Source organism: Rhipicephalus sanguineus, chromosome 5 (assembly GCF_013339695.2).
Source record: "Rhipicephalus sanguineus isolate Rsan-2018 chromosome 5, BIME_Rsan_1.4, whole genome shotgun sequence".
Classification (NCBI taxonomy): Eukaryota; Metazoa; Arthropoda; class Arachnida; order Ixodida; family Ixodidae; genus Rhipicephalus; species Rhipicephalus sanguineus.
The window spans coordinates 184159077-184173188 of record NC_051180.1 but is presented as its reverse complement, the minus strand read 5'-3'; the positions used below and the strand labels follow the sequence as shown (position 1 = coordinate 184173188).

General features: G+C 46.8%; 1 protein-coding gene and 1 long non-coding RNA gene across 2 annotated transcripts in view; one reads left to right on the top strand and one right to left on the bottom strand.

Moving 5' to 3' along the window:
* The window catches only part of LOC119394501 (origin recognition complex subunit 2), a 69443-nt gene extending 64858 nt beyond the window's left edge, over window positions 1–4585 (top strand). Inside the window, exon 12 of the mRNA XM_037661807.2 lies at window positions 4345–4585. Within this exon, the coding sequence (XP_037517735.1) occupies window positions 4345–4437 (93 nt within the window). The 3' untranslated portion in view covers window positions 4438–4585. The remainder of the gene's footprint in view (window positions 1–4344) is intronic.
* LOC125758489 (uncharacterized) overlaps window positions 1–14112 on the bottom strand; it is a 210298-nt gene that overhangs the window by 176032 nt on the left and 20154 nt on the right. The gene's annotated exons all lie outside the window — the stretch shown is intronic.

Below are 14112 nucleotides of genomic sequence, written 5' to 3'. Positions count from 1 at the left end.
GCAGTGCAGCACGGAATTCGCCTGGGAGCCGGAGTGATTCACCATAGAAGAGCTTTGCGGGTGTAGCTCGAATGTCCGGGTTAAAGGTTGGCGTGATGACTTGGGGAGATGGCTGGGATGGCCTCGAGCCAGGTTGAGTCCAGTTGGCACGTGATGGCTACTTTGAGTTGTCGGTGGAAGCACTCGATCATTCCATCGACGCGGACGTGGTAACTGATAGTCCTCAAGCGCTTAAACCAGATGGTGAGCCCTAGGAGCCTGAGAAGTTGCCATTCGGAACTGTCCTTGGTAGGTTGTGACACAGCGAGTGGGGCCGAACTGAGAGGTTACCTCGAGGGGCCATGCCTCAGGCCGTTGAGTATGCCGGTCGATGGTGGCGATGCGCTAGCAGTAAGGTCTGGCTGGGGGGGGTAACGGTCCTACAATGTCAAGGTGGACGTGTTTAAACCGAGCAGAGGGCTGAGAGAATGCTCGGAGGGGTGAAGTAATGTGCCTGGTGACCTTGCGCATCGGCATTGAATGGCAATCATGCTGAATGGAGGGCCATACGTAGCAGTCAGCCACAAGACGTGTAGAGGTGTGGATGCCGGGATGGCTGAGGTTGTGCAGCTGGTTGAAAAGGGCACGGCAATGGGACAGGGGCACATAGGGCCTGGTTCATCTTGTCAACATGTCACAGCTGTAGTGATGACCGACCCTTAAGGAGTTCTTGCAGTCAGTGTCCGTAGTCTGAGCCTTGGCGATGACGTCAGCTGTTATCTGCATAGAGCTGATAGCTGCCACATGTGAGAGCACATCGGCGACCATGTTGTCTTTCCTGCTGACATGTTGGATGTCAGTGGTAAACTGGGCAATAAATGCTGGTTCTGCTGGACCAGCGGGAGTTTGTCTCGGCATTGAGAGAAGGTCTAGGTTAGAGGTTTGTGGTTTGTATAGATTGTGCATGTCTCGTTGGACACTTCAAGAATGTGGTGAAAGTGTTGAACTGCTTCATATATGACCACAAGTTCTCTGTAGTAAGCTGGCGAGCTCGTCTTGGTGGGGCGGGGGGGGGGGGGGCGTAGTTGTGTTGGTGGGGCTGTCCATGGAAGGGGCCCCAGAGGGGGGCTGTGTGGCTTTGGCAGAACTGTGTAGTACTTTGATTGGCTGGGCGTGGTCGCGTGCACTGTATCTTGGCAGGGATTAGGGAATGGCTCCTACTTTTGTAAGCACTGTGGTTTGTAGTAAGTACTCAGTGTGGTCGTGATTTTGGCACGAAATTGACTATTGAATTCAGACATGCACCAACTAGCCCAACAGCGAGTACCGTATTTACTCGATTCTACCGCGCCCTCGATTGTAACGCGCACCCGTTTTCCGCGACCAAAAAAAAAAAAAGATAATACATCGATTGTAACGCGCACCCATTTTTCGTGAGAGAAAAGAACAAAAAAAGTCCGTAGGAGTCAAACTTCGCACATTCAGACGAACAAGTATTTCGGTTTTAAAGAACTGAAGTTTCAAAAAAGTAAAACACAAAGTCAAAAAGCGGGCCTTGCCGCTAAAACTGTCACCACTACGGCGGCGATACGAGTCGCGTAATGGATCAGTCCTCGTCGCTGTCGGACAACTCCTTGTCGCTGTCAACACTCTTCGATTTCGGGAAACCGGCCCAGCTTTGGTCCACTGAAACCTTTTCGTGAAGCTTTGTTGTAAAAAATCTTCTGCTTCTGTTCGCGCCAGTCTCGCACGCACGTTTCGGGAACTCCGAACTATATCCGAACGACCGCGATGCGGCCCGATTTCCGTCCGTCTCTCTGCACATGTAATAACTATTCTTTTAAATGCGGCATGGTGGTACACTCGTCGAGTATTTGGAGTCGGCACTTCCATGCCGTCGATGCGAACGCAGAACGGGATGACAATCTCCTCAGCACACGTACGAACTGAACAAATGGCAGAAATGGCCAAGGAGCGTAGGAGGCGGCCATTTTGAAATGTCGATGGCAATACGATAACCGAGTTTCTTTTTTTTTTTCGGTACTCGATTCTAACGCGCATGCGATTTTTGGACTCGTTTTTCCGGAAAAAAGGTGCGCGTTAGATTCGAATAAATACGGTACTACTTCACCCCTCAATTTGCATTGAAGTAATAGACAGCATGAAGGCCGCTTCACTCGCTTCAGGGCCGCGTCTCTTTATGCCGGTGTTTTGTGCAGTTACGTCAGGTCGGATGTTAAAGGAGGGAGCTGCTAGCCTTATTACGTATAACATTCAAGTTTGTTGCTACCGCATTCATTCTTTTGCCCTTGTATCAAAACTGTGACCTTTTTGTTGAAATGTCTATGGCGCCATTCTCACCTTCACCTGAATGGATTGCCCTGCTTTTTCTGGCAGGATGCATGTCTCGTTGGACACTTTACTGTGGCTGCCATGCATCATGCTTCAGAAGCTAGCACTTTGTTTTTCTAGTGTTAGCTTGACCGAAGGGCTGTGCGCGTTTACAAAAACAGGGCACCACCTCTTTCTCATGAAATGTCTTGCTCATAGTTGATACTGTGATCACTGCGTGGTTGCTTGAGGTGACTCACGTAGACTCCTTGAATTGGTTGACTGGAAGATTCAACACTGTATGATCTACTCTCTAGATTCAACACTGTCACTGTAACTTCTAAATACCACTTTTTGCGTAGTTTAAATACCTCCTGACCTTGGTGATGTGAATTAGGAAGTGTATTCACATAATTATATTGTTCTTGGACCAATACAGTCTATTTGTCTGGAGGAATATATTTCTTCCAATTGTGCAGCTTGCACATCACATCAGTGACGTTCAAAGGTGGATCGGCACTGTGAGGATGCCATTTTCAAACCCCACGTCTTCACCTTCGCGCACTTTGAACAGAGAGCCTAGACAAACATAATGATAAAGGCTCAATATATGAGTCGGCACACGAATAAAAAAAGCTAAAGCTTCAGAATAAGTGTGCCTCCAGGTATCCAGCATTTTTCGCTTCACTTTTGCCATTCGCCATAGCCTCTCGGTTTAATTAAATCCACATTATAACAAACTGTTTGCGGTCAGTTCCTGACCTTATCATCACTGCAACCCATAGTGGCACAGCTCACTGCAAATGCTTTATGCCAATACTGTCCCACTAATCCTAGTACACCCAAGTTTTTCTGCAGCAAAAGCTGTTACGAGATCATAAGAACAGCCGATTTTGGGGGCGTAGTTGTCCGTTGCCACCGGCGCCCGTAACATTTGTCACACACAATGAGATAAGAAAACAGGGTTTGAGTGGGATTTGAACCCAGGCACTCTGCGTGGTAGCCGAGCCACACCGGTGTTTGAAACACTTTGGCAAAAAGACCCTGTACAAGCTTGATGTTGGGCATGGAATCGCGTTAACAGATGTAATATAACACGGTAGAAAAGTAAAAATAACACAAGGCATGACACAGTGCAAATTGCATAAAGAGTGGGTAGTCTAAAGCTTCCCACCCATTACAAAGGGCTCAGCCATAATTCTTCGTTCTCATTAGCCACAGCATCAACAAAGTGTACATAATGCCTTAGAGACGCATAGTGGTACCTCGCCTCTCCGCAGAATGGTGAATAATGGCATAGTGAGTACTTCCCTACTTTGTGAAATTATGATGATTTATGGCCTAGTGGGTACCTTGCAACTGTACTTACAGTAGTTGCACCAAGAGAGCTTACAACGGGCTCTAGAAAGGCTTCTCCTCCAGCTTTTGCTGTGACTGTGCTGCGTGTTCCATACGGGCCTGGTGTTTGTTTTTCTTCTTTCCTCTTATCCCAAAGTACTTAGACAAGTGAAATCGTGTAAAGGACTCCTGTATAAGGTGAAGGAGCACTTTCGTGTTATGTATGTATATTTTTTGAAAAAATACTTTTAAATATACAATTTATGCTTTTACAGTACTTGTTGCTTTTAAACTCTTCATACTTAAAGCTGGTAGTATGCTATGTCTGGTGCATCAGTTAGAAGAAAACAGCTAAACAACGTCTTGCTAATACTGAAGCAATAGCCTATATAGACAAATGACATCTGTCATGCAGCTGTTTCTGAAGTCACTGATCAGTTCATCAGTCAGGTATCAGCTGGTTGTAATGTCATTAGTGTTTACCTTCTCGAGTGTACTAGCTTCGGCACCTTTGTGCCCTTTTATCAGGTAGTAACCAGAAACCTGACTGACTCGGCATCTGCACCATGTCAAGATTTCAGAAAAAACATGTGCAGGCTTCTGTGGTTAATTATTAGTGAGGTTTCTGAGAGCTGTGTTTGCATATGCTGTGTCAGAGATTTCGTGTCACTGTTCACCTATGTCATTTCATAACAGGGTCACGATGGCACAGAAAACTTGCTGATTCCCATCGAGGCTGCAGCCCTGATGCTATTTCTTGACCAGCAAGAAGAAGATGGCACCTTCTAAGTGGAGGCCATTGAGTTTACTCTCCAAAGCACGCTTTTATGTGTTGCTTATATAAATCTTGCGCATTGTACATAGTGGTTTGTAAAATAAAATCTTGCTAATGCTGTGATTTACTCTTTTTACATTGAAAGCCAATAAATTGTATTTTTAATAAACCATTTTGTTGTTCTTTTTAACTGAGCCCTCGGGGAATTGGATCTTTTTAGCACATCAGGAAAGAATCTTCGAAAACAAACATTGCAAATGGTGCCGGCAGAAGGATGTTACTTGATAAGAAAGACATAAATAATGCTTAAGCAAATATCTGCTTTAACAATTTCTAGCAGCTTTCACTCCCATTGCCATTGTTCACAATTTGATGATATTGCACTCTGCAGCAAATTACAGTGTTGCATTGTGGATGTGCAGAAGTCAGTGCCTCGCAGCATTCTGAGCATGCAAGCTACTAATATCAAGTGCTGGCATGCAGTTTGAAAGAACGCTGACCTGTGCTTAATGGTACATTAATGAAGTTTCCGTGCTCTTTACATATGCATTGTAGTTTTAGTACACAAGCACAAGTGGCATTAAGTGCATCAGCCATTGTCCAGGAATATACTTCCGATCTTTATTCACCTTCACAATCATGCAGCTTTACTGCATAGTATTGTAGCAGTTCACAAAGCACAGAGGCTTTATCATGAACAGTACAAGTGTCGTGTCATACTCAAAAATGACACCTGAAATCCAGGCTAGCAGAATGTCTTTTGATTGCATGGGACCATCAAGCGAACTGGTCGTCGTCCTTGTTGTCATCAGGGCACAAAATAAGGATGCAACATTACGCTCCTTCAGAGCGAGCATGGTCCCTCGAGCACATGGGACCTCTATTTCATGAACACAAAATCATGAAGATTACTGATATATACAAGTATAAACTAAATAGAACCTTCTAAAATGCCACATTAGGCAGAGTGGAACTATTTGAAGAACTAGCAATGGCGAGCTGGTTTCGTTCGTGAAGGCAGCGTGTCTGTGCGGCACACTTAGCAGTCTCGTACAAAGAGGCAGCATGAATGGTCCCTCGAGCACATGGGACCTCTATTTCATGAACACAAAATCATGAAGATTACTGATATATACAAGTATAAACTAAATAGAACCTTCTAAAATGCCACATTAGGCAGAGGAACTATTTGAAGAACTAGCAATGGCGAACTATTTGAAGAACTAGTAAATCTCTGGAACACTATGATTTCTTGCTTTATGAGGTATCGCACAGCATACTTTGTTCCCTTCTCGTACACATTATGGAAGTGAAACGCTTCAATATGCACTGGCAACCACACTAAGTGGGCTAGACAGAAAAAATTTTGATGTCCTAACCATTACTAAGGCAAGCTTACTTGACCTGTCTGTGCAACATGATGGAAACCTTCATGTTTTTCGAAATAAACATATAGCGAAATTGTTTTTGTATATATCCATATGTAATCATGTATTTTTTATGTATTTGCTAATATTTGTGTACATAAGAACTACGTCACAAATCATCTTGCCACTGCTGCTGTACCGGTCACCAGAGCTTAGTCAAGCTGTGTAAATGCTGCCTTTTACAGCGAAAGCTGTTATGAGATCACAACAAGGGCCGTTTTTGGCGCTGTAGTTGTCCACCGCCACTGGTGTCCATAACCGCTATCACGCGAAATAGGAAAAAAAAAGACGAAATAAGAAAAAATTTCCAGGATGGAACGGGGTTCGAACCTGGGCCCCCTGCGTTGGAGCCCAGTATTCTGCATCAGAGCCATATCGGTGCTTGAAACTGCTTTGCAAAAAGACCCTATACAGGCTTCATGTCGGGAAGGAACCGCATTGACCTATGTAATGTAGCGTGGTAGAAGAGTAAAATAAGAACCAGGCGTCACACAATGCGGATTCTGTAACCACGCGTCACACAATGCGAATTGCGCAATAAGTGGGTTGTTGAATGCTTCCAACCCATTACAAAGGGCTCTGCCATAACTCCTCATCGTCATCAGCCATAGCATCAACAAAATGCACATAATGCCTTACAGGTGTTTAGCGGGTACCACGGTTCTTCGCAGAAGGACGAAAAATGGCATAGCGACTGCTTCCCTAATTCACAAAAATTATGATGATTTATAGCGTAGTGGGTTCCTCACAAGTGCACTTCTATTAGTTGCCAAGGAATCCCATAAGGCCTCCCATGATCCATTTCCTCGGGGTCTCAATTAAGTTATTTCCCTCTCTCTCTTTCTCACGTTAATGTATGCTATATAGTGTCACGTGGTCGTGACGTCGACGAAGACAACAGTCAGCACGTCTGAGATGAAACTGTTTATTTGGCCGAACTTGTGGCCGAGAAACTGAAAGTCAAACTACAGCAATACACTGATAGCGGCGAACAGAGCGTCGACCGTCGATCAACTGACAAGCGGTCAAGCGCGTCGGCTTTTATACAGGCGCTATCAAACTTTCCAGCAATATCGCTGGTGGCGGCGTTATCTCTAGACGAAGCTGGAACATTCGCGTGCGGGGCGCAATCTTAACAAAACGATCTACTGCAATCGCGAAGCTTCTCGAACACTGCTTCGCGGACAGCATCGAGCGTTGATAACCGTCCCTGCCAGTCAAACCCGAATACATCAAAACAAGACAAGAAGTGGGCGTGGCATTGCCCCCCTCTGAGAAAGCATCGTCCCGATGCTTGTGAAAGAACATAGAAGAGAAAAAAAAACAAGTGCATACACAAATAAATTACAATAACAAAGTTCGTAATGCCGTCCGGGATGACCTCGTAGTCAAGAGCGCCGAGGCGTCGAAGAACGTTGTATGGCCCGAAGTATCGCCGAAGGAGTTTTTCGCTAAGCCCACGTCGGCGTATCGGCGTCCAGACCCAAACACGGTCGCCGGGCTGGTATTCCACGAAGCGTCGTCGAAGATTGTAGCGACGGCTGTCGGTGTGCTGCTGGGTCTTGATGCGCAGGCGGGCGAGCTGTCGAGCTTCTTCGGCACGTTGTAAGTAGGTGGCGGCATCGAGATTTTCTTCGTCGGTGACGTTGGGTAGCATGGCGTTGAGTGTTGTCGCCGGGCTCCTTCCGTAGACCAACTTGTACGGCGTCATCTGCGTCGTTTCTTGGATGGCCGTGTTGTATGCGAAGGTCACATACGGAAGGATGGTATCCCACGTCTTGTGTTCGACGTCGACATACATGGCCAACATGTCGGCGATGGTCTTGTTTAGCCGCTCGGTGAGGCCATTTGTCTGTGGGTGGTACGCTGTGGTCCGGCGGTGGCTTGTTTGGCTGTATCTCAGTATTGCCTGAGTTAGGTCAGCAGTAAACGCCGTACCTCTGTCGGCGATGAGGACCTCTGGGGCGCCATGACGCAGGACGATGTTCTCAACGAAGAACTTCGCTACCTCGGCGGCACTGCCTCTGGGCAGGGCCCTTGTCTCGGCGTAGCGGGTGAGGTAGTCGGTAGCTACGACGACCCATTTGTTTCCGGTATTGGACGTCGGGAACGGTCCCAGTAAGTCCATCCCGATTTGCTGGAACGGCCGTCGAGGTGGCTCGATAGGCTGCAGAAGTCCGGTTGGCCTAGTGGGTGGTGTCTTGCGTCGCTGACAGTCCCGGCAGGTCTTTACGTAACGAGTGACATCGGCGGAAAGGCGCGGCCAGTAGTACTTCTCCTGTATTCTTGCTAGCGTGCGAGAAACACCCAGGTGTCCAGACATCGGGTCGTCGTGCAGAGCCTGGAGGACCTCTGGCCGCAATGTAGAGGGTACTACGAGAAGGGAATCGGCTCGAAACGGCGAGAAGTTGTTCTTAAGGAGAGCACTGTTGCGCAAGAAAAATGACGTCAGTACTCGCGTGAATACCTTCGGAACAACGGTGGTCCTGCCCTGGAGGTATTCCACAAGGCCCCTGAGTTCTGGGTCCGCTCGCTGTCGTTCGGCGAAGTCGTCGGCACTTATGGTTTCCAAGAAGTAGTCATCCTCCTGGTCGTCCTGCGGTGGGCACGAGACTAAAAAGCCACCTAAACATCGCCCAATGTTAGCGGTGTAAGCATGTTTTATGTTGGCTACCTTGTGCCGCCGAGCAAAACTAGCGCCGTGGTGTACCCAGAAATTCCCTAGTCAAGTTGGCGAGAGCAGACGAGAGCAACGAGAGGCCGAGTTGAAACTTGAAGTTAGAGGCACTTGATGGCGTGTCTTCTTTAAAGATTTTGTGTATCTGTGTCATGCTTTGTTGTGTTACCTCGCGAGTGTTCGCTTAGAAGTGACTGAGATTGCTAAGACATCGACTCTGCTGTCAGTTTGGATGAAGCGCGAAAGACAGGGACAGAAAAGGCACACATACAACCACACATACTGCGCTACGTGTGTGTGTGTGCCTTTTCTGTACCTGTCTTTCGCGCTGCTCCCTTAAGTTATGTTGAACCAACTAGCCAACAAGTTCACTCTTCAAAGTATCAGTGGTGTTCCGATGTAAGCGCCTGGTATAATTCAGTGCGCTCCAGAATGAGGGATTTGCCTTGTTAAGCTTCACCGCTGCACAGTGGCGTTATGCGAAGAAAACTAAACGTCACGCTGTGAAGCTCTAGCCCTTCGTGGCCGAGAAGGGTTCGCTGCCGCAAAGTGGTTGATAAAACATTTACAGCTTCGAAGCAACTTAAAGGAATCAGTCATCTCATGAGACTGTCCGAGACGTGTTAACATGAAAGCTTACAGGCGTATTTTCCATTTGTAATAATGGATATATCGAATTATTTCGCGATCCCCTTCGAATCCGATGGGTCGGACGGTCGTCAAGTGAGGTGAAACTTGAGGCACTCGAGAGTGTGCGTTGCGTTAAAATGTCTGTGTATGCCCTGCTTTATGTTACCTTGCGTGTGTTCGCTTGAATTTATACAGATTCTTAAGACTATCAGCAGCGCTAATAAATCCATCATCTGCGCATTTATTATTTGACCTGAAATGTAGCAGCTGGCGTTTGAAGTAGACATCCGTAGCGGCGCCTCGTCGCAATTTTGCAGCAAGTTGACGCTATGCGATCACGCTGAATTCAGGACACGTGATTCATTGGTATCTTGTAATAATTTCTGTTGGCATAATTAAGTTTCTCCATGACACTATTCCAAGCTATTCCAAGAAGTGGTTTGGTCTGTTCTCTAATGTAGAGGTTTGCTGCTAATTCGTTTGCCTGGCGGGTAGAAGAATTGAAGAAACCTTTGCTACGCACTGGCGCATTTATTAGACGTTTGGGTGCTCGTACGGTGACTGGAGACTGCGTGGGCGCCTTTTGTTGTAATTAAAGAAGACAAAGCATCAGGTAACGTATGTGGCAGGTACGATTTCCCTGCTGGTGGGCTTCGCTGCACAACGAATCACCGATGCACAGTACATGCTTTGTGGCATAACACATCTGCAATGCCATAAAGCTGACTATAGTGAATCTGTCACCTTGTAGCACGTATATATAATGTAAATATATAGTGCATTGAATCCAAGGGGCAGTGCAAGCATGGCGTAAACAAGCAGGGTACGAGTCAAAATATGGGTGGCGTGCGCAGCACAGATTTCTTTGCGCTGCACAATGAATTGCTTTGTAAGTTTTACCGCTCCACAGGGGTGTAATGCGACGAAAACTAAATGCCACGCTGTGAAGCTTGCTACCTGTGGCTGCAATTAGTTGCCGGAAAGAGTATCGCCAGGTTGTTAGACTGATCTGACGAGAAAATAAGCAATCTGCATCGCTGCGCCTAGTACACACATACTGTGCCCTAAGGAGGCCGGCTTCGGCATGACGCTCGTTCGCGTGGTGGCTCGATCGCCACAAGCATTTGTTTAAAACAAGCAATAATATTGATTATTCGGTGACTATCGCGGAATATTGGAGCTAAACGTTTTTCTAAGGCACCTTTTGGGAAAAGCTGGCTTTTCTGGAACCACGAGACAAGTTCCGATCATGTCTCAAACTTCGTCGTCCAAAAAGGACCAGCTTCGTAAACTCATGCGCTTGATACGCTAGCAAGGTTAACACAAAAATGAAACCTAATGCACTGTGCGGCTATGCCTGCGCAGTGATCTCATTGAGCTAAAACAAAGCTGATTCAATTCCCCTTTCTTGCGAACTGCGTGCCCCTTAGTCAAAAAGTGGCCCTTCTCAAAGAAAGCAGCAAGTATGCACCTTATTCGTGCGTCCATTAAATCAAGCCACCTGCATTTCCATGGTTAAATCGCATGATCAACGTCTCACACGCACAGCCACGGGACTAGGCTAGGTACATCTCGCTTGGAATTTCCTAGGGACAACACCAAAAAGTGGTCTGGCAACGCGGGCATGTTTTGGTGGCTTTTTAGTCGCTCCCCTGCGGTGGTGGGTCGACGGGGGCACGGGACAGGCAGTCAGCGTTGGAGTGTTTTCTTCCGGACTTGTAAATGACGGTTATGTCGAATTCTTGAAGTCGTAGGCTCCAACAAGAAGGGAAATCTGGGCTAGTTGGTTATAGTTCATTTTCGATCAGCTTACAGCGCAAAAACGACGAGGGCAGAGACCAAGAATGCGACGACACGAGCGCTGACTCTCAACTAAGGTTTATTGGAAGGAAGGGCACGAATAAATACATCCAGAGGTCAACCGGCTATCAACCGTGCACGTGTGCGTGTGCATCAGAGTCATCCCGGTGATAACCAAATTACTCAGGGCACGTGGAACGCCTACGTGCTTCAAAAAACATACAAAAACAAGACGCACTTACAAACAAATGTGTGACGCCATCTAATCCGGCGCCAGTGAAGACAAATTTTCGATTAAGAAACTGCACTTCCTTTTCGCTGAGGGCAACCGACGGATGACTTATGCACCTTTCACCTTCCCTGGCAATGAACAAGGCCTCCATAATCTCCCTCGTGTTCTGATTCTTATGGCGGAACAAACCATCTGTTTTTCCCGCCACCGGTTCGCAACCACATTCTCTGCAGTGTGAAGGCAGGTGCAAACCGCCTGCAGCCCTTAACGATGACAAGTGCTCTTTCAATCTGATATTTACACATCGTCCAGTTTGGCCAATATAAACACGCCCGCATGACAACGGTAAACAGTACACAACACCTGACTTGCATCTAATGTATCTATCTTCATAGGTCGGCACTGTAAGAGAATACTCACTCACACTCACTCACCCCAATTTTTTCAGCCTTCGACCTCACTCACGTTCATATTCACGCCTACTCACACTCATAGGCACTCACTCACGTTCATACTCTCGGCTACTCACACTCATAGGCACTCACTGACGTTCATACTCACGCCTACTCACACATATAGGCACTCACTCGCGTTCATAATCACGCCCACTCACACTCGTAGGCACTCACTCACGTTCATACTCAACCTACTCACACTCATAAGCATTCACTCACCTTCATACTCAAACCTACTCACACTCATAGGCATTCACTCACGTTCATACTCACACCTACTCACACTCATAGACACTCACTCACGTTCATACTCACGCCTACTCACACTCATAGGCACTCACTCACGTTCATACTCACGCCTACTCACACTCATTCACACTCATTCACGTTCATACTCACGCCTACTCACACTCATAGGCACTCACGTTCATACTCACGCCTACTCACACTCATAGGCACTCACTCACATTCATACTCACAGCCAACCATCAATATTCAGAGGATGTCCACATATGGTCTGAATATCCTATGTTATCTGTGGATATTCAATGGATATTGGGTGAACATCCCTATTTAAATATCAAAAAGTGGATGTTCATAAAATATTCGTGAACATTGTTTCACTAACATGCACAAGAGAGCTCAGCATCAGGAAGCCCGAGATATTTAGCGTATATAAAAAGTTCACTTGCTTTGTTCTAACGTTTAGATGGGGTACACCATGGTGGTGACACTCATTATTGGAACTGCTGTTATGGCCTCTGTGATGCTGTTGAGGCAATTTTTCAAATTCCAGATTAACCCAGCGAACATGCTTTCCTTCATACACTACTCGTTGAGCATCTATTTTACCCGTATTTATGTTAGCTGTGTCATCAATGGTGTTAATACACATGTGTATATATGCATGAATTTTTATATTTGCGGGCTACCAGTGCACAACACCACCATGAAGACTGAGATGTACGCCCCCCAAGGCTTTTGCTATATTACGTACAAATAAACCCATGCGAAAATTTGAAGTGGGATTTCAAGCGGTCCAAAGTGGTCCCACTTGCTGCCACGTGGTTTTCAAAGTGGTACCACTTGCTTTTAAGTGACTGAAGTGGTACCACTTGCTTTCAAGCGCCCATTGAAACAGCACCACTTGGACGGCAAGTGGTCTCACTGGTAAAATAACGTATGCACTTTTATTTTACCGTTGGGGTAGACGTGCGCCAGACCGACACAGCGTTACGAATATTACTGTTACAGACTTCCAACGAGGTGCCTGCTCATACTGAACCGTTGTGCGAATAACTCGTGTTTAAAACATAGTCACTTCCCTGCAAAAAGGAGCCTTTTTTAAACATTCGCCATTATTTTCCACGATCTAACAGCAGTGAACTCTGCTAGCTCCGACTGCTTTCCTCATAATGCCGCCATGTCTGCCCCGTCTGTTTGCAGATGAGTAGGGGTAGCCCTAGTCCCGTATCTTTGTTTTTATGTTTTCATGCGCCAATGCTAAATAAAAACCTATTTCATAATATTATTGCTAAATAAATAATGTTGTGCTTTTTTATTTAGAGCTGAAAGTGTTACTAACAGCGCTCTAATATACAGTAGAACTTATTAAGGCACCACAGTTTCGTACAACACATGGCGACTCGTCGTGGCGCTTTCTTCTTGTGTCTCTGCCTTCCACCTGAGTGCAGGAGCAGCGTACAAAGAGATGTTTTTTTTTTCTTCTATTTTTTTCTTTTTTTCATTTTATTTGTTCTCTATATTGCTCGTTGTGTTGTTGGGGTTGTAGAGATAACCGATGTAAGAACTATTATTTTGCGGTTTAGTGCATCTTTGGTAACACGCGAGTACCGTGCGCCACGGGCAACGATGCGGTAACGTTGACCACGTGGTGAACGGGGTAGGCGGCAGTTTTAAACCCGTAGTAGGGTGTTTGGGTGCGCCTGTTTAATTATATTAACGGTGTTAGACTGAACTTTGTGTGTTCTGTTCGATGGTCGGGCGGGCGATGGTTAAGCGGACTGAAAAAACCACGGGCGCCAGTGACCTCGTGCAGTGCGGGGAATGCACGCGCTGGTGCTACCTAGATGAGACGGCCTTCACAAGTCTAGCCGACGCTGAGGAGGCGAGCTTCGTGTGCAAGCTGTGCGAGAAAGTGAAGGCGGCCGTGCAGCGCATGGAATCTTGCATTGAGGAGCTAAAGGGGGAGCTGAAGGTGGAGCGAGTAAAGAGAATTGAGCTCCAAGCGCAGCTCGGAGAGGCACGTGAGCGTGGGGAGGCTACCGCCAGCCTAGTAGAACAAATGGAGGCCGATCTAAGGAAGGAACGGGAAAGGCGGGCCGAGCTCGAAGAGCGAGTAAAGGTGCTTATGGCGCTTGACTCCGGTCCCGAGCAGTGGGAGGCGAAAGGCAAGGGAATCACGGAATTCCAGGCAGAAACAGGCAAGAAAGGGGACATAGGGGCTG